We start from the raw sequence: 27,500 nt of genomic DNA, 5'->3' as shown, positions 1-27,500 counted from the left end.
TTGAGCTGAGTCACCCCAAACCTATAACTGCTTCCAGAATGCCGAGGAATGAGAGAAGTCAGAAAATAACATCTAATCATAAAATGGAATTGTCTCCAAAATCATCTTCATTCATTTCGGAAAAAAGAGACTTCCTCTCTCTACCACAACTTGATCTCCAGCTCCACACTCCCCAAAAAAAAGTGACAAAAGATTCAACGTTGAATCTAACACTACGACAAAGAGCTTGTATTGCAAAACAACAATGGCAATCAACTTATCACCTTGCAGACATTTCCCAAGGCAACAACCTTAAATCATCAAATCAAGTACCTCGACCTTCACTCGATATCACAGAAATAGAGGCCATCATGGACTTTCAACAGCAGAAGAAACCAAAAGTCTCTACAGACGAGCACAAGAAGAATAACGATGCAATAACTAACACATCTACGCCTATCCCCACAAAAGCAAACCTGTTCTTTCCAAAAACTTTTCCTGAGGAGGACCAACAACGTAATGTAACAACAACCACCAACAACCAACAGGAGCTAGACTCCCCAACACAAAAAGTCGGGTAGCCGCCTAAAACCCCAGAATCCTGCAAACGAATTCCAACTACTATGCTGGACCTTCAAAACATGTTGGTGGCTGTTATATCATTAGCAATGGTGCCTTTCTTAAAGATCCAAGAAGCAATGGTCGATTCCACTAAAGACCAAGCTACCCTGTTAGCCATGATCTCGACAAAACAAACAAACGTAGACTGTTTCATAATGACAATCCAAGAGTGCTTAAACTACGAAGCAGAATCCACAAGAATATGGAAGAACCGGTTAGGCGAAATTGCAAGAACCGACCGACTGGATAAACAAACTGTTACAGAAACATTGGTAACATTCAATAACAAAATTATGGATGACAAAGCCAAAAGACATTCAAAACTAACCACCCAATTAGATGAAGGCACAACGGGCCAACAGACAGAGGACCCTTCAATAAAAGGCATATCTACAAAGGATCAAACGACTCAATATGAACTCCAAGTAGATAATCAACCAATTCAATTCAACACCCCCAACATAGAGCCTCCAGCATGTACCCCGTTTGATATCTTTGACTTAACTAAACGTGGTCAGCTGGGCAATCCAAGGGCATTCAAGAAAATAACTACAAACAAACATCAAACTGGCTCTCTAGCTTTTTTGAGAAAGCTACAACTCAACCCAGAGCAACATCCCCAACCTTGCTCTATAATAACAAAGAAAACCACCACTACCAAAAAAGCCACGGCGAATAACAAACCCAACAAGGAACCGACAAAGACACATTCAAAGAACAATAAAATACAGCCATCGCAAGCACAAGGAGAATTGATCTCGATTCAAGAAGACAAACCCCTAGATGCACTACTAGCTGCGATAGGCCACGATGTAGAGCTCAAATTGCCAATGACAGGATGTGACCACAACATAATGTCCACCTCGCTCCGTTCCCAAACAAGTAACAGGGAACTAGTGTCTCAAGAAGAATCAATGATAGTAATAGACGAATACTACAAGATTTCTTCTGAATCAGTCTACACGAATGCTGATGACTTGATGGCAAATATGTCATTAGTTTATTCATTAGTATCAACCGAAGAATCCTGGTGCTCGCTGGAATCTGATGTTTGCTCTGAAACTGTGGAAATCAAAGAGATCAAAGCCAACACATCTCTCACTCGACCTACGTTTGTAGATCCACACAAAGAATCTAATATATTTAGATTATCATTAACAGCTTCAAATTTAAAACCGGCTGAAACACTAACTTTGAACAGAGCAAATATCCTTCGCTTCTTCAATGCTATTCCGACACTGGCTAAGATCTCCACACAAGATATCGACGTCATGCATTTCCCGAATAAGAAACAGATGGAAATTGCGCACATTGACTTCCACACCAATAAAACAATGCAGCAAGCCATCTCTGCAAAAAAACAACTTATCAAATGGGGCTTTATTATAGAAGAAATCCAAGTAACAAGACTTATGGCGCTTAAAGAAAAAAGATGCACACCAACACCAAACTTCAAGCAGGGCCTATACATCGTAAATTTGAATAACAACAAACTTTTTGTAGACCACGATTAACTGGAGAATCGCGACCAAGAGAAAGCGAAAATCTGATTAGCCAATCAAATATATACTTGAATAACAGAATAACAGACTTACCACGTGAGATAAACGGTCAAACAGACAACAACAGAAATCCGCTAATTGGAAGCAAATACCAAAGTACACAAATCAAGACCTTTTTATAACCACCAACTCTTAAAGAAAATTCAGCAAACGAGATTACATTATCCTCATGGAACACGAGAGTTTCTAAACACCTTCTCTCTGAGGGATCTGCCAACCAAAAAGAAATGTGTTAATAATTTGTCTCCAAGAGACTTGGCTATCAAGAGAAGTTGTTTGCGATGGATTCTCCACCTACATGAACCCGGCGATCACTATCCGACAATGTAGACCATCATACGGAATGATAATCATGACCAAGTTAGACCCCAATTGGTCAATTATAAAGAGGAAAAACATCCACGCCTGGGCCCAATACATCGTCATCTGCATCTCGACATCATCATCTGAGTCAAATCGATACCCAGACAAAAAATATCTAACAATTTCCAATATTTACTGGTATGCAATAGCAATGAATGACAAGAAGTTCATCGATTCAATATGCGATGAGTTTGAAAAAATAGCAAACTCCTTCGCGCAAACAGAGTTTGTCATTGCTGGTGATTCAAACATCCATCTCTACAACTCCAAAGGCATTCGATGGGACTTTCAGAAACTATCCTCAAGAGCAAAGAAATGGACCAAAGAGATTGAGATCCGTAATCTAACTCTAACAGAACAACCTTTAAAGGACCATGGTCAAATGCCTCCAACTTGGTCAAGCGGTAAATCTAAGTCGATTATCGATTACATCTATATCTCTGACGGTATAACGAACAGTTTAATTGCCATGATAACCGCTTACAACCTAACAGCGATCATTCTCAAATTCTAATGACATGGAAGACAGCGCGAACCCTGGATTCTCGTTTAACCCTTTCAGACCTTGAAATAAATAACGGCTTGAACAAACTAAGAATAAAACATCATCATATGATTGACCTAGTCTCCAAGTTTGTAACATCAATGCTGCCAGATTCTTCAAAACTCAACTACGAATGGGTACTTCGAGACTACCAGACCTTGGCAAGTAACAATATCAACCGTAACGCTACACACAAACATGCATTTAACATCGAAATCAAACAAAGGAAAAAAATGCATTAAAAAAAACTACGTCTACTGAAAAACTGAACACATCAGCTGCAAAAGCAGACATAAAAAAAGAAAAACAAAAGTACTCAAACTCGATTAAATCAGTTAAAGTGATATTATATCAAGCAGATGCTGAAGCAATCTTAGCAGCACTTAAGGGGAAAAATACGAGACAACTATGTTCACTTCTAAATGAAACCAACAAAGAAACGAGCATGGTCCAAGAAGAAGAAGCGCACGCTTGGACTAAACACTTCACTACTCTCTATGGAGCCAAAGCATCGACAGCCACAATCCAAGAAGAACCCATCGGTCCTCCATGGAATCTGACGTGGGAAACTGAAGACGTGATTAAAGCTATCACAACTCTAAACTCATCGAGAGCGCCGGGCCCGGATGGACTATCAAATGCAAACTTAAAGGCTGCACCCGAAAACTGGGCAAGTCTCTTTGTTCACCTGCTTCTTATCATCGAAAGAACACAACAAATTCCACACAGTCGGACTTTAGCAATCCTGATTCCAATTTTGAAAACTGGCAATAGAAAAAATCCACAGAACTACAGACCCATAGCCTTATTAGATCAGCTAGGAAAACTGTTCGCGAATTTTCTATTGAAAGAACTTAACACATGGACAGCCAACAATGCAAAACTAGAAAAAAGCAAACTGGATTTATCAACAAGATCGGCACGAACGTGAACTTGATACTCTTGAGCCTGCTAAAATACGAGGCTATATCTAAGAACCAACAGGTATACGCCGTCTTTATCGATCTAAAAATGGCGTTCAATTCAGTAAATAGAATAAAATTATGGAACAAATTAACAACATGGGGATGTCCACCATCAATACTCAATCCTATTAAACAACTATACTCCAACACTTCAATTCGAGTTAGGCTAACAAAAGATGGAAAAGTTACTCAATCGATCAACACTTTCAATGGTCTGAAGCAAGGCTGTCCCTTAGCTGCCTGTCTCTATAACTTATATACTTGCGACTTTGTTAAATCAATTGAAGATTCACTTGCAAATCCACCGAAATTAAACAATGAACCAGTATTATCATTAATATATGCCGATGACATTACGGTCATGGACAAAACAGGATTACTGAAAACTCTTGATAAAGTAGCAAGCTATATGACAGCCAATGAACTCCAGATCAACATAAACAAAACCAAATTAATGAAATTAACAACTCGAAAAAAGAATAATTAGAAAACTCTAAAACTTTATCTTGAAGGCAAGGAAATCGAAACAACAAATGTCATCAAATACCTAGGTGTAATGATAAATGCTTCACCAAAAGAGCAGGAATGGAAAACTCATACCGAAGAGAAAGCAAGATCTTTAGCTCGACTAGGTCGGTTTTACCATTGTAAATTTGGGACACATTTATTCAAATCAACCATCGCCCTTTATAAACAAAAGGTGGTTCCCATTTTGACCTATGCTGGCGAAACACTGGTCAACAAACAAGGATTGAAATGGCACCTCTACGAAGCCATATTTTGGAGTAAAACGTTAGCATTACCCAAAGTTTTTCCAATGCCGAGGATCCGTTTCGAACTTGCTTTACAATCCATAATATTATGGAAACAAATGGACCTCTTCAGGAAAATAATCAGTCAAGTCAAAATACCAGCTGTAGAAATATTAAAAACTAAAAAGAACGCATTAAATGCAAAAGTTCTTCAACAATAGTTCATCGGGATCAAGAGTCAGATGGAAGAAGAAGACATTACTGAAGAAATGTTAATAAACAGACCACAACATGCAAAGCGAACAATAAAGAGGAACGATTGGATAAAGACTCTCAGTGACCAGACCAAATATAAACGACATCAAGAATGTGCAATAGATACAAGAGACCTACATGAACTTCCTGCATATTTGATATGCTTCCCAGATCGACATATCCGAGATCTCTTCCTAAGGTTTTGACTAAACATCTTACCGACCCGTGTTTACTTGAGTAAGATCAAACAGACAGACAGAAAATCCTCAGATTGCCGATTCTGCAAGGCTGAAAATATCATAGAGACACTATGTCATATCATTATGATTTGTCCGGCACTACAGGAAAAAAGAAGCTTATTCAAAGACTTCTTTAGAATATGAAAAAAGCAGATGACTACACAAGAATGGTGGGACCAATTACCAAAAGGCCACAACAAACATTTCATTTTAACGGCAATCAAATTTTGGATAGAGATTCAAAAGGACACTGAGAACTAGCTTTCATGTTTGTTTTTGGTGCTTCTTTAACAAATTGTTTAATGAACTGTATAATGAAAAGTTTGATTAATCAAACATATCATTTTAAATTTAAAAAAAATAATAATTTAGTTGGACGTTGCTCGGAGGGCAACCCTTTCCAGAGTCAGTTGTGAGGTGAAGGTAGGTGTTCCAAGGCAGGCGCAAGCTCTGTCCTCTAACTATCCCCAGGGAGAATTGGGAGTGGCCTCCTGCTGGAACAAGGCCAGATAAGCCTGGGTTTGGGTGCACAGGAACAAGGGCGCATTTTGTCCCTGAGACCCTGGGTTCGGCTTCACAGCGCATGGAAGCCAGAACAGCAAGGATGCCTGTGTTTTCACAGTCAAACCGCTTTGAGCTGTGATTCCAACATGTTCATCACCATTTGAACCAGCAGGAAAAGTGGCTTTCATCGTTGTTCAAATTGCATATCTCCCAATTTGAACCAGTTTTTCCACCACACCACGCCAGCTGAAGTGAGTCATTGCTTTGGCGCAAACCAAGAAGCACCCCTGCCTCCGCAATGCTTGAACCACCATTCGAACCGTCAGCTTCTTCATTGCTGTACCTGTAAATTGGTCGAACCTGGTGTCTTCCCAAAAGTGACTTTCGGGCCTCTGAATCAAACCAACTCACCTGCATATCCTGGTACCAGATTTCAGCTGTGAAACCATGACCACTGAATCGAACCTGATAGCTGCCTGATCCACACAGCTTGTGTTACATTTTGAAATGCAGATACCTCCCATTTGACCCCGGCTCGACACCCGCTCGCCACTGGATCACTGCAACAGCTTCATCCTCGAACCAAATCGAACCATCATACTGCACCAAGAGGCTTGGTTCGACACTACCACCAAGATACCTGCAAAGTTATTATTGACTGATATCTCCCCCTGTCCTTTTTGCAACCTGAAGAACATGCCCTTTTTGAGCATTGTGTAGTTTAATTACCCAGAGTGCTGCATCTGCTATCTTTGCATATTCTTTGTTCTTTCTACATGGGTGGGGTGTTGTAGTGTTTTGTAGTTAGTTAATATTGTACATGGTGAGTTTGATTAAAGTATATATCTTTTTACAGAACCTCGATTGGACATTCCTTTCTTTTGGACTGTTATACTTCGTTGTTTGTGTTGCGACTGAAGCACTTTCTCACCCCTCTTAAGCGCATAGACTTCCGTCTGCCCATGTTACCATAAAAGGCGAAGGAGGTATATCTCTTAACTGTACCTGTTTTACCTTTATGATTGTGTTGGCTCTTGGTTTGTAGAAGTGTGAGGGCTGAGTAGACACTTTATCCTCTGCTCACTGAGATGAATCCAATGGTGTCATCACTCATTTACCAGCGGTAACCTGTCCTCATGTGCCTTGGGGGTGGCAACCGCTACCTGATCTTGACCCTGGGAGTGTCTATATGAGGAAGGATCACATGGGGGAGGTGACCGATGGGAGGGTGCTATGGCATCGTCAGACGAGACATGGTATCCATGTTTTTAATATGGGGATGCCCCCGCCATTCCCCATGCCTTAATGGCTTTTTGTCAATACTCCCCTACGCCACTTATGAAGGATCTTGAAAAAACCTTTTCAGACTCTGCATATTCATCAAGAAATGACTTGCCTTTTAATATCACTGGGAACACATTTTCAGACTTTGAATATAAGTTATCAGAAACAGACTACCATTACCATAAGCCCAAAAACATGGGCTCTAGTGGTTGTAGGAACAAGCCTGACGCTGGCAAATTTAAACCGGTGAAGCAGCTGACAAGGGCATGCCGGCTGCAGAATGCTGCTTCTCTTGATGCTGAACAAGAGACCGTGGGGCTGACACAGAGTCTGTGGAGCCAACCAGCTCATCGACAGAGAAGCAAGGAGTGGATTGCAGACAGGAATACGGGGTGAAGATGCCAGAAGCAGATACAAGGCTTCTGGATGTTTTCCAGTAATAGAACATAACCTCCACTTCACGTAAGCCCAGGAAGACACAGAATAAGCAAGCCAAAGCCACAAGATGCAGAAAAGCTGAGAAGCCGAAGCCGAGAAAGGGAGCGGAATGCCATAGGGCCAATGCAGGCTTGCAGCAGTAGAAACGTACACCAGCAAAAGCCGCTGAGTGCACCCAAGGGAAGCAGGGACACCAGGGCATATTGGCAATGCTGTCAAAACCAAGTAAGCCTAAATGGAATACACGAGAAAGACTGAGCAGGTGAATATAACATCAAAAGGCAAAATATATATATGATACAATTGCTATACACCGACACATCGGTCCGAGTTCGTTTAGACCTTGAAGGCAGACTATCTGATGCAATTTCTACCCTGCGTGGAGTCAAACAAGGCTGTACATTACCAGCCACACTTTTTAATTTATATCTGGCAGACTTTCTAAATGAGGTCAGTAATAATTCAATTTTTGACATTAAGGTCGGCACACTTAAGCTTGGGTGGCTAGGTTACGCTGACGACATTGTATTAATTGATTATACACCTAAGGGCCTCCAAGTAAAATTAGATGAATTGGTTAAGTTTGCTTATAAGAACGATCTGGTCATCAACACTGAGAAGACAAAAGTGATGACATTTGACTCCAAAAACTTGAATAGAAACCATAAAGAAAAATGGATAGTAGAGCAAAGATACCTCGAGGTCGTAAATGAATACAAATATTTAGGAGTGGTTATAGACAATAAGCTGGATTGGAAAAAACATTGGTGGGAAACTAAGCGAAAATGTATGATAGCCACTATGGCTCTCAGTAAATTTATTGGTACTCAAGGGAATATTTCTGTAAATACTGTGATCTCGCTATACTCTGCTAAAATTGTTTCCTGTTTACTCTATGGCGCGGAAATATGGGGTTGCCATTTTAAAAAAGAGTTAAAATTATTCGAAGCTAAAATGCTTAATATATTATTGAGGATGCCAAAAAATCTGTCTAATGAATACATATTGCTGGAATGTGGATTGACAAGTGTGAATAGTCGGATAGAGATAATGGTGGCTATGCTATATGTCAAGCTTTGTCGTCTCTCTAACGGAACGTTTGTAATAAAAGTTATGGATCAATATGTTACATCTTCAACCAAACAGAATTTTGTCACCATAAATAAGTGGCATAAGATCTATGATAAATGGACAAAAAGTGACAATGATGATTGGTTGTTGCTCTCCATTGTGCAGATCAAGCGTATACTAAAAAGGCTAATTATTGAGCAAGATAAAGAGCAGATGACAGTGAATTTGGGTGAAAAAGTAAATAGTGGTCCCTTTCTAAAACACTTGATGTCCAGAGATGGTATACCCACCTACCAACATGCATTTCCAGAAAGCATAACGATTAGGTGGTATCTAAAGTTTAAATTTAACATTTGTAATACTCTAGACATACTAGGTTCAAAAAACGCTATCCATAAGGATAGTCGATATTGTAGATTATGTGGGAATAATACAATAGAAACTGCCTACCACATAATATGTGAATGTGAGAGTATTGAGGGAATACGCAGAAAATACCTGATGAAATATAACAATGATACATCCACGTGCAAAATGTCTGAAATATGGACTAGTCTTATGAATGGATAGGACACGAATTTAATTTTTTATATGATGAAGTTCTTTGTGAAAATTTTAGAGATTTTATCTGAATTACCAAATGGTGTTTTAAAATTTGTATAGTGATATCTTTTAAGTAATGAAGTTAAAGTGTATGAAAGCTAACATGAATTGTGATAAAGATGTGATTTTACGTACTATATATGTAAAACTGTAATGTTATATGCATATTAAATTAAAAAAAAGGCAAAATGGAATAAGCATAGGAAACTGAGTTTGTGAATGCATACAGTATGCTTACAAGGAAAGTCCTGACAGAATATCACACCTGGCAGATTCAAGGTGAATGGCAGGAGAGCATACCAGGCATATGCAAGTTGTAAACATGTTCATATATATGAAAAAGCCCTGGTAGGAAAAATTACCAGGCATGGTCGAGTTGAACAGTGTTTAAAATAAAATACCTAAAGAAATACAGATAAGGATACATCAGGCTGTTGAAATACTCTTAAAAAGGAGAGAAAACTGGGCAGAAGAGTACACCAGGTACCCTACCAATATACATACTTACAGTCAAGTTGTTTTTGTGTACCAGTTTTATTGTTAATCAAGAGACACTTAAGGAACTGATATTAAACAGAATGAAGAGAAATCCAGGGGAAGGAAACCACCCTTTGTACGAAGGATCTCTGTGCTTCTGGAACCTTTTTGTGTTGGAGTTACACATTTCCTTATTTTTTTTAAAGAACATTTTTATTGGCATTTTCAAAAACATAAGCAACGTTATCTCCCCATACCTTCCCCCCTTCCTTTCCACCCCCAATCCTCCCCATCCCAACCTTCACCCCATTCTCTTTCCAGACCATATTCCCTCCCTCCAAACTCCTTCCAATTCATCCCATTCCCCCTTTCCACTGGCCAGTGGGTTTTGTTCCAGCTGACCACTTCTGGCATTGTCCAGCATAAAAGATCCACTTCCCTGAAGAGCATCCCACCAAGCTTCTGCAGCTCCAGAGCTTAGTAAGCCTTCTCAAAGACATATGGCTACACCAACCCCAGCAGTATAATTGGCACCATGCACCTCTTGAGTCCTGTTGCAGGTATTTCAAAATTGTGTCCCACTCTGTGAGGAATTTTTGGTGGTCCCCCTGAATAGAACAGGTCACCCATTGCAGTAACACATTTCAAACCTTCCCAACCCATTCGTGCTCAGTGGGGTCCTTTCTGTTTCCATTTCTGGGCCACTACTAATGCTGCCACCACCATCAGCCTTTCTTTGTGTTTTTGATGGTAGAGTCTCCAGCACCCCTCCCAGTCCCAAGGCTATTTCATACAGTGCTTGCAGGTGCTCCAGAATTCTGCTGCCTGTCTCGCCACTGGTACTCCCTATCAGGAACATATTTTGCCAGTTCTAAACTCCCTTCACTCACTGCCAGTGGCTAGGCGTGTTAATTTCAAATCTTTATGTTTGGTGCATAGAGCCTTTTATGATGCTGGCCTGGAAACATACAGCAAAAATGTTGACCCTATGTTCCTACCCGTGCGCTACACTCTGGGGACTGCTCGCTTTTGGCTGTCCCTAGGGTCCGCTCTGCGAGGACTGATGGCCGTGCTTTCTCGGTTAAAGCTGCCATTGTGTGGAATGCTCTCCCGGCCCTTGGTGAGGTGTCTGGTCATCTAAAATTCAGGAAGGTATTACAAACTCTATTGTTTTCAATCTTTTTTTCTTTGTGATCTTTATGTTTTCAGTTATATCATCAGGTTGCTTTTGGGTGTTGGTTGAGCTGTAACTTGTTTTTTTGGTACAAAAAACCATAACATAACATATAACATAGCAAGATGGCCATCCATCCATGTCTTGACTGTCAATGGATTCCCAAAGATACTGACCAGTGCTGCCCGGATCTTATCCCAGTATGAATGAATGGATGGGCATTCCCACCAAACTTGTTTCCATGACCCCACCTCCCCACAATCCCTACAGCATGTCATGGCAATGTTGAATAGAATGTATGCATTTTCTCTAGGTTTGGATGCCATTGGACCATCAGCTTGACCCAGTTGGATGGCCATTCTGAGTTTGGGGATTAGTGTCCATAGCAGAGACCACTGATCTGCCTCGATAGGTGTCCCACTGATGCCTCCCATTGATCTATAAAGTGCCATTTCTGGCTCTCTTCCCCCTTTTTAATAACCCCATAGATTGCTCCCACTATATGTTTATCCCCTGATACCTGTTTACAAACTTTTCAAAGCGGGTGAGCTCCTTGCTGGCTGCCGATCTAACCTCTGGATTCATCAGCCAGTTCCTCAACTGGAAATAGTGAAACCTCTCCCCCTCTCCTAGTCCAAAATCATGCTTGCACTGGACAAAGGTCTTCAACTCCTGACCCGAGAACAGTTCCCTTAACTGACAACATCGCCCCTACACCCACCTACTGAATCCTTCTCCTCTCCTGCCTGGCGTAAACTGGGGGTTCCCAAATAATGGAGTCAGTGGGGAATTGAAGGGGGTCAATCCAGCCCTTTTCACCAATTCATTCCATGAGTCTCCCACCACAGCCCCAATCTCTCTACAGTACATATTGTCCGGTCTGTCTACCCTTGGTCTCCACAGCACCTCATCTAGTGGGGCACCCACTACCTCCCTGTCCATTTGGCTCCAAACCTTTGCCCAGTCATTCCTAAACCAGTCCCTAATCACCTTATCTGTGACGTGAGATTGTGTGCCCTGAAGTCCAGCCCTCCCTGATGCCCTCTGTCCCTAGATGCTCTTAGTGTCTGAATTGCTACCCTGGGTCTATTGTGGTTCCATATAAACGCCTCTTTATATTTTTGCAGGGTTTGAAAAAAGGTTTTGGGATTTGGGCACAGCCAGAGCCATAATATGATAGAGTAATTTCGGCCGTATAGCCATTTTTAGGACGTTAATCCTCCGCAACCAAGAGATTGATAAGGGTTTCCATTCGACCAACAACCTATGATTTTTTCCCAGTAAGCGTGGATAGTTAGCCTGGTACAATGTGGGACTGTCAGGTTCAAACCCTTCGACTTGTAAGCATTTATTTTTAACTCCGCCACCTCCGCAAATTGATGCAATTCCTGATCGATTGCCAGAAATGTCTTGACTGGTTCTGTAACCAGTAATAGCATATCGTCTGCAAACGCTGTGACTTTGTGCTCCTCATCCCCGAAGGGGATTACCCTAATTTCCTGGTAGGTCCTGATGCTTGCCAGCAGTGATTCTAAGTGAATGGCATATAGTAACGGGGAGAGAGGACACCCCTGTTTCATGCCTCCCAAGACCGGGATACCCTAGGAAAGTTACCCATTAATTCTCAGACACAATAAAGGTGTGTGATAATTGGCTCTTATCACAGAGAGGAAATTGGGTCCAAATCCCATCTTCTCCATGGTGTAAAAGCGGAACGGCCACTCGGCCCTGCGTTAAAGAGGGTTGAGTGGCTGTTCCTCTTCTCGGCATCCAGGTCTAGAATAAGTGCTTGGACCCCGGCTTTGTTGACCTTTTCAATGAGATGACAGACCCTTCGAGTGTTGTCTGAAGTATGCCTATGTTTGATAAACCCTGACTGATGGGTCGATGAACTTTGGAAGGAGCCTCTCTAGGCTATTCACCAGCACTTTTGTGTATATCTTTGCATCTATATTAAAAAGGGCGATCGGTCTATATGATCCGCACAGAGTGACATCTTTCCCTAGCTTTGGCAGCAACACCACATTGGCTTCCTCCATCGATGGGGTGACACCTCCTGGCCCCCCAAAAGAGTTAAAGAGTTGGACCATATAAGGGATAAGAGTTTCCCTAAAGGGTTTGTTCGCATTTCCTTTTTGAACATTTGTATACCACTAAAGGCCAAAGATATTTTCTCTTTTCACCTTAGAGTTGTTTTGTTAGAATGTGAGGGACAGAATAGTACTTTGGACACATGACATTTTGCTTTGGACATTCTGACAATTGGCAGACGCTTAGTTCGGTTTTTCAGGCTGGGAAGCATCTCTAGAGCAGGGACAGAAAGGCATTTTCAAAACCCCTTTTATTTTGATAAAAGTCTTTGACCAAAACCATGGATCCTCTGTGTCCTAGTCTCATTCCTGGTTCCTCACATCACCCTTTTTTACTCCTGCAGGGCAGAAGTCAATTTGTCACAATCACCTCTCCCCATTGTCCTTAGAACCTGCAATAGTCTGGACCCCTCATACCATCACTGCTCACCATGGTGCAGAGCCGTGTTACAGCCCCTCATATGGTGCACAGAGACTTTTATGGCAATGTCTCACCCGTACCCCCTAGACGCAGACTGGGTCTGCCTTTCCCTCCCAAAACTGTATCCCCTGCCTTTAAGTTCTTGTATCCACTCTATCCATATCAGCCCAAGAGTACTGTTAATATTCTATGCTTCTAATTGTACTCATATTTGTGTATGCTATTATATGAATATTCTTGTTGTTCAACTCTGAGTTGCTTGCTTTCTGGGTTTGTGCTGTAGAAGATCCAGCACATACATAATACAATTATTAATAAATACATACATATAAAAATACATACATACACCATTATGCACATTTTATTCTTTCGCAGTGTGTCTTCATGCTTCCATAGCATATTGAAGACTATATCCATAGGCATTAACTCTGATCTCTTAAGTTACACATTACTCCACACTGAAAGTAACGGCCAAAAATGCCTCTGTTATCTATGGGTTCAAGCATTTGATTTCCTTTGGGCCACCTTAGAATTAAGCTCTGTTCCCCTCACGCACAACCTTATAAGAGATACTGTTCCCATAACCGCACAGACAAGCCATGCTGGGCATTACACTGGCATCCAGTCAACATGCACATGGAGGGGATTTTGAATCCCGTGTGTGACTCTAATCATAAAAGAAATAGATCTATCACAAAACGGAATGCAGAGCCTCCCCCTCACTTTGCAGCCCCACTCTACAGACCCCAATGCAATTCCTGAAATCAATGTTAACTAGTTGTAGCTGGCTATCAGATGCTGATTTAGCATTCTCTCTCTCTCTTTTTCTCTCTCACTCTTTCTTGCTCTGCGCTCTCTTTCTATATGTCTATCTCTGCCTCACTTTACGTCTTTATGTCGTTCTATATAGGTAAGAATAACGTAGAGCCACCCCAGCCGTTGTTGACAGCTACGTAACCAGAGGAAAAAAGTAAATATCTTCTCCTGCAGGGAGGTTTGTGTATTTTTGCAAAAGTAGCTATACTAAAGCTAATTATTTAATTGTACTAAGAATGTAAACAGGCTCTTTTAAAAACTTGACATTGTTTATTTCTAATCATAACTTCCGGTATATACAGTAGTCATAATACGAATGTTGCATTTGTCTTACTGAGCAAAGCACATTGTCAAAATCTAGACTATTCATACATAGGTTTTTTTCTGATAGAAGGTTATAATTCAAAGATAGTCTGGTACACTCCTTCTGTACTTTTCTGAAATACCCTTATGAGAAAGGGGTACTGGACAAATAATACCACTGAGGCATCCAGCCTGCTTTTAATAAAATCAAAGAGTATTTTGGGAACATTAGAATGACCACATATCTTTATATTTGGCAAACCTGTCTATGATAAAGAAAGGGTTGTATGCTTGAATGACTAAGTACAAAATGAACAAAAGGAGCTATGTACCTAAAATCAATATTCAAATTGAAGGTTATTTGAAGGACAGTAGATGTAATGGACCTATGCAGGTAAAGTGGAGATCTTAATCTTTTGTACTTTGTAGCTACATATCTGCATAGGGCATGGCCAAGGAGGTTGAGTCTGAGCGGGAATGGGGGTGAACCTGATAAATGATTTTAATAAGGGCTGGATTTTCCCCTTTTAGCTGTGATGTAGAGCTGTGTGTGTTTTTTTTAACACGATCCTGTCTGTATACGATATTTTTGTATGGAATATAATCTGCTTTGATGACACAAATGTCGAATAAACCTTTGCCATGTTTTGTGAAAATGAACACTAGGCCTGGTTTTCATTTATCACAATACTCCCCACAACACGCTGATTTGGAAAGAATTAGGAAATTAGCTGAGGATACAATTGTTACATCAGTCATGCCATGAGTGTCCAAGGGCCATTTGGAGATGAGTTATGTTCAACCACACACAATTTTAGCAGGGCCTCGTGAAAGGAGTTCCCAATACGCAGACATCCTAAGAGAATTATGCATATAGGATATACAATTTCCTTGTCCTGCGTGACAATGACTTCTAACTTCAGAACATCTGCTCCACTGCCTGCTTTCCTGCATCCGTTTCCCTCAGTATTCCCGCATCTTGTGAAGCCTTTCCTCAATGCACAACCTCTTTCGTAGACAGTATCCAACTTAACTGAATGTATTTATACTTGCTCCAGTCTCACTCAAAAGCCTCACTATCATTGGAGCCTATTTCATAGTGAATGTCCTATGCCCACCCTCCGCGTCTGCACAGATTCCCTATCATAGTGCGTAGTCTACACTTGTGATAGTCAGAATGCACAGCTCCTACTCGCTGCACAATCCTCGATTTGCTGTTCAGGCTTCACACTGTGGAGATCATGCAGCAATGTAGTCTCACTTCATAGCAATCCTCTTGCAATACCTTAAAGTGCCCTCGATAACAATAAATAAATAGTAATACATAAAATACCCTGACGAAAGGATCTGCAGCTTCATTGGTCTTGCACCATCCTTATGGACCATGTGCACTTTCTGACTGAGGGTGTGGTGGATCGGAAAGAGAGGTCTTATATTCCAGCATAGCGTAAATTCACCATATAAAGATAACTCACTGTCTAAGGACTCTTACAGCAGAAGTCTACATGGGGCTCCCCTGTCCCCATTCAGAGTATGAACAGCGACAATACTTTCACCTCCCGCCCCCCACACACAGTCATTCCACAGAGGCTGAATACTCACCTTTATGCTTCCCAGCGCTGGGCCACCAGAAAACTGCCCGCCAACTTGAGTACCAACTTCTGGGCAATTGGAGCAGGATTTACATCTGACAGCTAAGCTGCAAAAGCAAAGAGCAAAACCCTTAGGTGTGAAGCCAATAGCTGCTGTGCTACCTCAGCAAGACAGGCAAGGAATGTGCTGAATGTTTGTCAGTATGCGATATATCATTGCAAAGGTTTGCTAAGGTAAAATTAACAGGCTCATTTCTATGTGGATGGACAACCCTCAGAAATAGTCCTCCAGCTTCTCCATCCGATCGCAGGCAGCCGTTCCGGAGGATTCTCATATTTTTCATACAGTCTGATTTTTTAACCTGGAGCTTAGTTACTTATGTAATATCTGCGCTGGTGGTGAAACAGCACAGTGGGCCTCATAATAAGTTTGCCGGTCCAAATAAAAAGTGCCGGTAATAACGTTTACTGGCACTTTTCCGTACCAGCCAACTACAAGAGCTGCAGGTAAGTCAGGCCTCCATCTGCATTAAACAGCCGGTATTTCCGGCACCAGTATTAAGGTCCTTACCTCTGCCGATAATACTGGCAATCTATTACCGGTATTTCTGTCGCTTGCAATATCCTGGTAATACTGGGATATCACGGGCAAAAACAGTAATACCATTTTGTGGTATCCCGCCGGAATAACCGGCGGGATACCACCAAACTTGGAATTACCCTCAATGTTTCCATGAGGAAACACCGCTCAGAAATGCAACCCTCATACATTTCTGCTTATGTGCACTTTGAAAGCACACGAGCAACTCCCAGACTTTCAAACACGTGGAGAACAACAGAGAGAGGACCCTGACTCTTACTCACCTCCACAACTAAAACCTGCATAACACCAGAATCTTTTATTAGACCCTGGCCAAGGTATCCTGCTCTGGAGCCTAACAGTTAACCCCTTTTTTCCCTAAATGTTGGGCTGCCTTCACCAACCCATGCCAAAACTAGTAGCTCAACAACTGCCTGGTTTCTTCTGGGGCCAGCCTGCCCTGATGGCCCACTTCTGGCCCCCTAATTGTGTCCTTTCCTAACCCCCTCTCTCATTCCTTGTGCAACTAAAACTCCCTGATCCTATGGCAAGATCCTAGAGCCTGTTCCATCCGTGACCAGATGCCCTTCTTCAGCACACCAAACCATCAAGTTGGCCATAAGAAACATGTAGGGGAAGTTCAGGAAGAAAAGGCTTTCCAAGGATAAACTCTATGTCCTGGTGAATTGCATAGTGAAGGAGGAGGCTGCCCCTTTGGGTTTGAAGTGGGTGCATGATCCCCCACACAGAGACTGATGATTCAAATCAGGATGCACTCTTATAAATAAGAACCCAACCAGTAAACCGGGTCCCTGTGTTGAAGACAGCAATATCCAGCAAATCAGCCGCTATTCCTGCTATGCATGCATAATACGCGCCCTCAGGAGATCGGTAATGGGTGTTGCCAGTACAGCAGATTACAACGCAGTGTCTCCACTATTAACAGATGACCAAAGCAGGCAACGATAGCAGTATGCATCTGTACATATAAATTCCGTTTTTTAGAGCTTACACAACTCAGGAATCCCTCTTTCATTGTCGGTACCTGTGTAGGTTCACTCGCATATCGCGGGATAATAAGTTGGAAAACTGTACTCTGAGCTTATGTGCACGTTTAACAAATGCAGCCCATTCTGTTTGTACAGAGGAATGTGAATGATAAATTCTTGTGACGGTACCATTATCCACTAATTGTAATTGAATTTCTCTGGCCGCATCGATGTAAATCAACATGTTTTGATTATCATTAATTTCTATTTGACCTGCCAGATTGTCAAGAACGAGCGAAATATTTGAGGACGGATTCCTCTGGCCATGCATTACTCCCCTGCTCCATGAGTTCTGGTGATTTAAACATTTTTAAACACGCATTGGCAATACTAACAGTTTGGGTTTTTGTGTAGGCAAGGAAAAGGCATTTGCCAGGCACAGCCATAGTGGTATTAACCGGCCATTGATCGTAGCAGGTGCAAAATGGTGCGAGTACCTGGGCATCTGATGGCAGTGACTGGCAAAAATCTTAATATGTATACACAAGCCAAAACTGGTGGCTTTGCCAATGCGTGTTTTTAACAGTACATCAATGAAGGCCATGCAGAGTGCTTATAAACTGAGTGGCTGAAAGCATGCCTGGTAAGGCATTTTTATTACACCAATAGTGAGTTTACAACTCCAATTAAATCCTTAACTCTCAGAAGACTGCTTTGAAAAAACACAGGCATGTACTTCCAGTGCAAAGTTTGATGTGAAGGCTTGATTAACGCATGCTTAAAGAGTTCCCTTGAGATGGTGTTTTGGGTGGGGAGTTACAGGAATGGGTGGTAATGGCCATAGGGATTAGCATGACAAAAGAGGTGAGGGCTGGAAGGTTTAGAATTAATCTTAACCACAAACATAAAACGCCTGGTCTGCAACAAACATTGCAGGCTGTTCATGAGCATATGAGTAGTAAACAAAGCAGAGAACCTACATAAACTCCGCCTCTGACACACATTTAATTCACAATTCATAATTTCCCTGAATCCCACATAATAATGTTCATTGTCTTTTGCCTTCACTGAAGTTTCTACAATTTCACCACCACCACCTTAGTTATCATTTCCTTGCAATTTTATGAAACGTGGGTTATGTTCTACAATCGTCATTCAAAAAATGAATTATTTTTTAATTATCTAACCTTGTGCTAAATATCTGTTCAGAGTACCTACTTTATCAAAACCTTGCTAATTCTATTAATGTGCATGTTATCAAAAGGTAGCTTGTTAATGCCACAAGCTAACATTTCTAAATTGGTTAAAATAGGTCACAAATTACATAGAAGAAGGACTAGGTACACCTGAGAACCCCATGGCAACTTAACTGGGCGCACAGTTCCCACAACTGTTACCAATGCCCAGCGTATTCAAAGTTCTCGTTCCCGCACAACAGTAGCTAGCAACCACTGCATATGTTCATCTTGATTCAGGCAAGTGCACATGTTCTAGATGGTATATTGCAACTTGTAGCAGTCACCACACATGCAATAAAAGATAGAGGAGCTTTACTTTTTAAGAAGTCTCTTCCCCTTGTTGTCTTTTGCTATAGAACACTGAATGACTTGGGAACATCCAACAGCCCTCCACGGATTTATCATAAAGCAAGACCTAGCTCTGTCATACTGATGGTTTCTAATTTTATTTATGGTAACACACACCAGATTACAGATTAGATCACTAATAGTCATATTGCTTGTTTACTGAAATGTAATCAGAATCTGTTCGAATATACAATTTGGCGAAACTACGTGTGCTTAGTTCATTTTTCAATCCAAGTGTTGCAAGACTCCCACTTTTTAATGCATTTCATTATAACTTTCTTTCTCAGTATCCATTATTTGTACATATATCCTTTGCAGGCTCAGATAAAGTCTTGCAGTTGCCCATGTTTGAATCCTGACATCCAAATAATAGCAATTATGAGGTCACTAACCTAGTTCATTTATTTAATAAACTTGTAATCACAATTTTGAGTATATCTGCATCTCGTCACAGTAAAATAACTCCTCATGTTATCTATTTTTATGCAGCAAGTATTGACACACTAACTAATCATTGAACAGGGAGAGATGGCAGCATGGGCATCCCAAATCCACTACACTAACCAAGTTCTTAATGTGTGGCAACTGAGACATGTTGGGTATTCTTTTGGTGTCCAGAGTAGAAAGGAAGGACATCATCTTAACAGGATGACAATTAGGATATTTATGCAAACAAGGGAGCGTGCTGGTTTAGCTTCAGGTTGTTCCGGAGCACACAGCAAGAGATCCCTGTTGCATGAGTTGAAAAGAGATACACTGTGCGTAAAAGGAAACTCTGTGTTCATTTCAAGTGATACATGTAAAAGGTGTTCATAAGAAAAGAAAGAATTGTTACGTCTTGGGCATTAGCCTGATTTAAGGAAAACAACTTTGAGTGTTAATTGTGTATTGTAATATAGACTTGCAGAGTGAAAAACCCACTCCAGGGAGAAAGAGCAGTCAGAGATTTGCCACTAGAGACCAGTGAGGCGAGGAAGGGAGGGATATAAAAGACTGGCCATGGAAAGACAGAGTGAGGAGTGGTATGCTGAGATCAGGAGGAGAGGAGGTAGACAGAGAGACCAGGTGAAAGATGGAAAGTGGAGCAGAGCATTGAGGAGATTATGGTGGAGATTAATACAGGAGCGGTGGTGGTAGTGAGACAGAGTGTTGCCAGATAGTGAGAGTGGGGCTGTAAGTTAGGCAGAATTGCAGGCAGTACCCTCTGGGAACACCACACACAATTAGGACTACAGGTATAAGCAAAAACCAACCTTTGGTATAAGTCTGTACTACACACTTTTGGTAGCGAGCTGAGCAGCCAGGCTTAACTCAAGAGGGAATAGGAGCAGTAGAAGATGTTACACAGAACTATCACAATCACAGGGGTTCAAGTAGACACTTACACTCAAGGTTTCTTGGTAAACAATACTTAAACATTTATTTACACAGTCATTTGGAAACCATTCACTAGTAGAAACCAACTCAATATTCAACACCAGTATACTACAGCATAAAAACTCTAAGTTGTAGGGACGGTTTGCGCTCCCCTGAAAAAGGAGCCAAATGGCACTTCAATACTTTTAAATACAAATAAAAAGGCAGAGGTTTGTACAAAGGGTTAGAAAACACTTCTTTCAGATAATGCAAGGGCTCAATGTACCATGAGGGTCAGTTCAATTGAATAGGCCAGGCCAAAGTCAATAGTCTAGTGTTGGATAGGACAGCACAGTTCTGGTACAGATGGAGAAGTCTTTGTAAAAGTTTTTGGAAGTAGTTTAGATGAAAACAAATGATATGCTGGGTCACAAGCTGATTAGGCCTGCAAGTTGGGAAAGTTTCACGAACTTTCACAGCGAGAGTTAGGATCTCTCAACCGGATGGCACAGTACATTAAAGTGAAGCAAAAAGATGTAGCTGAAGACGTTGGTTCCTGGCAGTTCCTGCAGATCTCTCTGTTCTTGAGCCTCAGTTGTGGGGACAAGAGGGAGGATGTCGGGGGACTTCTGCACTGCACGGGATCGTCGTTGGAGCAAACAAAATGGTGTCACTTCAGCTCAAGTAGCTGTGGTTCCCAACACAAAGTGGTGTCCTTCTCCCTGGTTAACATTAACCAGCTCTGAGTATGGTATCTAGCAGTTTGCTGAGTTGATTGGTCCCACCAACTCAAAGGAAGAAGCCGTCCTTGAAGGAGCTTCTCTGTTGAATGGAGATCTGGCAATTCGGAGTTGCAGCAGGGCTACACCGGGCAAACCAATGGTCCAGTGATTGCAGCAGCCGTCCTCTTCCAGCTCATCTTCGGTTCTTTCGTTCCAGTGATCGACTCTGCCTTCCAGTCCTGGAGACTCACCATTTAAACAGTTTTCTCCAATTCATTCCAGCTTAGCTGTCACTCACCCAGCAGGGTGGCTGTCCTTGCCAGACAGTCATCCAGCCAATCACGCCAGAGTGCATTTGGATCTCCTAGGAGACCAAGCACAGGGAGTTTCGGGCACCTCCCTCACTTCCTGCCCACCACAGACACTCAGACGGCATGGGCGAACTTCAGTACTGAAGCCCGCCAATGTCTCACGAACAAAGGGACCAAACCTTGTTTGGCGCGCAGAGTTAAACACCAGAAGGACCTTTCCACAAAGAAACAGTGAAAAAAGATGACCAGAGTCTGTTTTTACAGAGGGGTCTTGGGCAGCCATATTGAAAAACATGCCCCGATTTTTAGCTACCGGTGTTCGCGGTCGGAAGGAAAAATCATGGTAGTTCATTATAAAACCACTGCCACCAGCCATTTCAATAGGAAAGGGTAGCATTTGACAGCTACAAGAGTGTTTAGACATAGGGGATACTAAGTAATCCCTCCAGCACTCTATAGGAAGATAGTGTGTGCTAGGTTTATGAATTTAAAAAGACTAGTAAAGTCAATTTAACTTTACATTCTCTGGGGAGCAGTAGTTCATCCCAGAGAAGGTATTTAAACCTTGGGAAGTCCAAAGGACACCCATGTGCCACTGCACTAAATGTGCTGTGTGACACAACAATAAAAAGATGATGCCTATGGACATGGGCGTAATTTTAGGGGGGGACAGGGGGTGTTTGTCCCCTCCAACTTTATTGGCACACCATTTTGTCCCCATTCATTTGGCTGGGGCACCTTTTCTTCAGATGTCATGTGTCCCCCAACATTTTCAGCAAAATTACTCCACTGCTTATGGAGTTATCTAAAACTCCATAACCAAAGAACACAAGAGTAAAACACACATCAAAATACATGAGAGAGTGGGAGAAAAAAGGCTCGCACCCTCTCTAGGGGAAAAAAAACAAGTCCTGCTGGGGGTCTCTAAGGTGAGGGGAATTAGCACATTTCTACGAATTCTCCCTAACATGAGTCAGTGAGTGACTGAGTGTCTCGTGGTTTGAGTGAGAGCGACTATGTGTTAAAGTCATTGTACTGAGTGAGAGGAGAGAGTAGGGAGAAGAGAGGAGAGAGAAAGGATGAGAGAGGGGAGAGTGAATAGACTAAAGAGCATCAAGTAGAGAGGAGAGAGGGGAGAGGAGAGACAGGAGGGGATAAAGGGGAGAGGAGAAAGAAGAGAGAAGAGAGGAGAGGAGTGGGTGGGAGGAGAGAGGAGAGGGGGAGGAGGAAAGAGGAAAAAGGAGGAACTATGGCGGGGAGCGAGGACGGTCGAAGGAGGTGGGAGTAGCGAATGTGAGGGGGGAGAAGAGGGCAGAGGGATTAGAAATTGGACAGATTGATGTGGGGAGTGGGTGGAGATTCAAGAGGTATATGTAGAGAGAGAGGGAGATGGGTAAGAGTAGAACAGAGTGGAGAGTAGGAACAAAAGGGAAAAGAGCGGGAGGGAGCAAGTAGAAAGAGAGAAAGGAGATGGATGCGTGACACATGTCCGTGACAATGTGTTGATTCACTGATACAGCCTAGTCATCCTTGTATCCACTGTGTCCGGGGGTATAAGGGACCAGATGCATGACCCTCCGGTGATGTGTGTGCATGTGATCAGCATGTCCCATGATGCATGTGAGTTTCAGCCCACCATTGGTTGTTTCTACGGTGCCTTGGACATGGATGCAAATGTTTGTTGCATGTGCCATGCCTGTTCCTGCATGTGTGTTGCCTGCACTGACCCATGTGTTGTGGAGGGACATGATGGAAGTGACGTTTGACAGTGCCACTCATATGCTATTGCTTTCTGTCTAGAGGACTATTGTACAGTACCCTGATGCTTGTGTTCAATGTCTCCCTTTACACAGCGGTGAGTAAAGAAGAGTGCGGAAACGGTGCTGTGGAGGAAAGCGGCAGGGATGCCTCCACCGGCCGGCGACGCAAGGCCCAGTCACGCTCCCAGGAAATTCCATCATCCGGGAGCGAGGGGACTGCTGCCGCGTCTGCCACTACGACTGCAGCGGAAAGGGCGGGTGAGCCCCCACACGAGCTTGCGATGGCGGAAGATGGTGCGGAGCCATCCAGGTTGGTATTTGTATTTTCTTTATTTGTAGAGCGCGCCTTGCCCTCGGGCATCTGGGCACATATCTTATGATAGGTTAAAGCAGACATATAATAGAGCGGCATATAGTACATCAAATACAGGAGAAATATGGTCTTTATTTACAATATTTACAAAAGTAGGTATATACAAGTCATATGCATAAGGGGTTTACATTAGCAGTCTAATGTACAGAGATGGATCAGGAACGATGCTAATTGTCACTGTTCTGGAGCCACAGTTTAGTATTACATTTGGTGTGTGAGGAGGAGGAGGAGGCCGCTACAGAGCCGCACATGGGGCCTGGTGGGGGTGGTACCACTGGCGCAAGTGGTGCAGTCCAGGGGCAGGGGCAGGAGGCAGCACAGGTCGTTGTGGAGAGGCCTGTGCATGTCACTGTCCCTGACACTGTGACTGCACCACCATGCACCCGTCCCAGGCCAATCCACAGGTAGGGGGGAGGTCGACGTCATCTGGCACTCCTCTACCTATGGACGTGGGGACTCGTGACAGGATTGAGTTTGTCCTGATTGGTGTCGCGTTGCGCACACGTGACATTCATGATGGCGTGCTTGGTTCCTGGGGGCACCACGCACGTCATCACGAAGAGCTGTGTGGCAACGTGGCCCAGTAGGGAGGAATCATGGTCGGGGGTTTCCTCCATGTGTCGGCCAGGCTTGCGGCCCTCTCCTCCTCTGTGCACACTATATGCCAGTTGTTCCCTGTGCCGTCTTTTGGCCCAGATGCCTCCAGGGCCCCTTGTGGACCGGCCCCAACCAATGCAGCCAGTCTAGTGGAGATCCCATCCCTGCCACAGTCGGGAGTCGGAGGCCCAGCAGGGGTGGCCACCCCACCAACTGGACCCCAGCAGATGGAGGATGTGCTGGCATCATTGGGCAGGGCACGGGCACGACGGCACCGGGGGAGTCCATCAGCCCGGAGGCCGTCGTGGTGGCAGAGGCAGTTGCATCGGAGGCATCATGGCTCAGGGCCATCAACACCCCGGGGCAGGCATCGGCCGAGGGCCAGGAGGACCACGGACTGGGAGTGTCTTCCGTGTGGCAGTGGTTGGGCCAGCAAATAGATGCGGAGAGGTGGCGGGCGGAGAGGGCACGGCTCAGGATGGCCAGGGTGGAGAACTCCATGCACCGGGCTTTGAGGCGGGCAGAGGGCCTCGAGAAAACTTGCAGGGAGTTGAGGGATTCCATGGCTGCATCCCTGCGAGACCTTGAGGCCAGGGAACAGGCCCGCCTCTGGAACATCGACGTGGAGTTCGATGATGCCCTGGCCCGGAACATCGCTAAATGAGCCATGGGACTGGCCCGCCGTCTTTGTAAATAGTTATGTAGGTGTAGGTTTCCTTTCTTTTAAAATTTTCTTTGGGGCGCATGGAGTATGCCCCGCCTTTTTGTTTATAGTTATTTATTAGGTAGGTTGTTGCTTAGGTTTCCTTTGGATTGTTGGGCTCATGGACCCTTGAATTTTCATTTGTATATAGTTATGGACCTGGTTTTACTTCTTTTTTTCTACCCATGGAGGAATGCTTTGCTTTTTTTTTAAACTTTGGATTTTATTAATTTCAGCCTTCATTTTCTTTGCTTAATATTGGACATCCAGACTTGTATTTATTATTTGTTTTCTTGTGTGATTTTGTTTCATTCATTCAGTTTTGTATTTAATACATCTTTTTTTAACTTTATTTGTGTGGTCTTCTCTCATTGGTTTTGTGCATGTCACTATGTGGGTTTTCTCAGTCATGTGTCGCCATTGTGTGGGTCTGATGGACATGTATTCATGGGCATGCTGTTTATTTGGTATCTATCATGACATGGGGAATTCAATGTGGAGTGGATGGAATGCTTGGTTGGGTGTTTGGACTGGGGTGGTGTGGGGTGGGATTTGGGTGGCCATAAGGGCCATGGGTCTGGATTGTGATGACGTGTTGGGACATGAGTTGGGGCCTGCTGGCAGGTGCCCGTCACTGGGGGTGGGGGACATGAGTTGGGGCCTGCTGGCAGGTGCCCGTCTCTGGGGGTGGGGGATATGAGTTGGGGCCTGCTGGCAGGTGCCCGTCACTGGGGGTGGGGTGGGGGACATGAGTTGGGGCCTGCTGGCAGTTGCCCGTCACTGGGAGTGGGCTGGGGGACATGAGTCGGGGCCTGCTGGCAGGTGCCCGTCACTGGGGGTGGGGTGGGGGACATGTGTCAGGGCTCCCAAGTGCATGCTGCCATGTGGGCTGCCTATGGGGCATGCCCAGGGGTGATGGGCTGCCTGAAGGGCATGGACTGGGGTGATGGTCTGCCTTCGGGGCATGCCCAGGGATGATGGGCTGCCTGTGGTGCATGCCCAGGGGTGTAAGGTGGTTCACTGTGGTGTGGGCTGCCTGCAGGGCATGGGGAGGGGGACAGGGGCACACCCGGGAGGGCCCACACTGCCAAATCGCGTGTGAAACTCCCTGCGCACCCCGGAATACGCATTCCCCACATGCACCAGGCCAATCGTGTGTAACACTCCACGCGCACCCCTCGGAATACATGTACCCCGCTTGCGGCATGCCAATCGCGTGTACAACTCCACGCGTGCCCCTCGGAATATGTGTATCCCACTTGCGGCAGGCCAATCGCGTGTGAAAATCCACATGCACCCCGGAATGAGTGTACCTCACTTGCGGCACCTCGGAACACGCGCAGGCAGCCCATTCACCCTCCCCATGCCACGCAGGCAGCCCATTCACCCTTCCCGTGCCCCACAGGCAGCCCACACCACAGTGGGGACTTTTTCCACGAAATTTACCTGGCGCGAGCGGGGTACGTGTATTCCAAGGGGTGCGCGGGCAGTTTTACATGCGATTTCGCTGGCGTGAGCAGGGTACGAGTATTCCGAGGGGTCCGCAGGGATTTTTACACGCAGTTTCGCTGGCGCAAGTGGGGTACGTGTATTCCGAGAGGTGCGCAGGAGTTTTACACGTGATTTTGCTGGCGCGAGCAGGGTATGCGTATTCCGAAGGGTGTGTGGGGAGTTTTACACGCAATTTCACTGGCGCGAGCGGGGTACGTGTATTCCAAGGAGTGCATGGGGAGTTTTACATGTGATTTCACTGGCGAAAGCGGGGTACGCGTATTCCGATGGATACGCAGGGAGTTTTACACGTGATTTCGCTGGGGCGAGCAGGGCGCATATTCCGAGGGGTGCGCAGGGAGTTTTACACACGATTTCGCTGGCACGTGAGGGCTGTGTGGCGTTTTTAGTGCATTTTCGTGGTTGGGTGTTGTATACTGGTCCACTGGCCTTTGTGCCATATAGGGGATTTGTGCAATGTTTTTGGCGCACAGGGCGGGGTTGGGAGTGTAACTGGCGCTGCTGCAGGGTCGCTGCGCCACTCTGCGCCACGGCTGGTTATGGATGTAAGTATCCATGAATATGCCACTTCTGCGCTTGATTCCATGAATTACCCCTTGTGAGTATAGCCAATGTGTTATATTTAGCTGCATTTTGAATATAGCCCATATCTTATATTTGGCTGCATTTTTTTAGTACAGCCTCTGTGTTAAATTCAGCTTCTTTTTTAAGTATAACCACTGTGTTATGTTTAGCTGCATTTGCATACAGCCACTGTGTTGCATTTAGCTGCATTTTTTAGTATAGCCAATGTGTTATATTTCGCTGCCTTGTGAGCATCTCCTCTGTGTAGAATTTAGCCTTGCTTAGAACTCGTCCCCATTTAAACCTAGCTACCTTTTGAGTATAGACCATGTGCTGAATGTAGCCACATTTTGAGTATAGCCAATGTGTTATATTTAGCTGCCTTTTGAGTATA

At 43.8% G+C, this 27,500-nt stretch overlaps 1 protein-coding gene across 4 annotated transcripts in view; it reads right to left on the bottom strand.

Annotated features, from left to right (window-relative positions):
* LOC138491614 (nuclear body protein SP140-like) overlaps positions 1-27,500 on the bottom strand; it is a 3,009,150-nt gene that overhangs the window by 100,698 nt on the left and 2,880,952 nt on the right. For all 4 annotated transcript variants that reach the window (XM_069618235.1, XM_069618234.1, XM_069618232.1 and 1 more), the window contains one exon: positions 16,064-16,160. In XM_069618235.1, the coding sequence (XP_069474336.1) occupies positions 16,064-16,160 (97 nt within the window). The remainder of the gene's footprint in view (positions 1-16,063; positions 16,161-27,500) is intronic.

The sequence above is a fragment of the Ambystoma mexicanum genome, chromosome 10 (assembly GCF_040938575.1).
Source record: "Ambystoma mexicanum isolate Mex_15411 chromosome 10, UKY_AmexF1_1, whole genome shotgun sequence".
NCBI classification, from domain to species: Eukaryota; Metazoa; Chordata; class Amphibia; order Caudata; family Ambystomatidae; genus Ambystoma; species Ambystoma mexicanum.
Note: the sequence above shows the minus strand (reverse complement) of the source record. Positions and strands in the feature narration are given on the sequence as shown.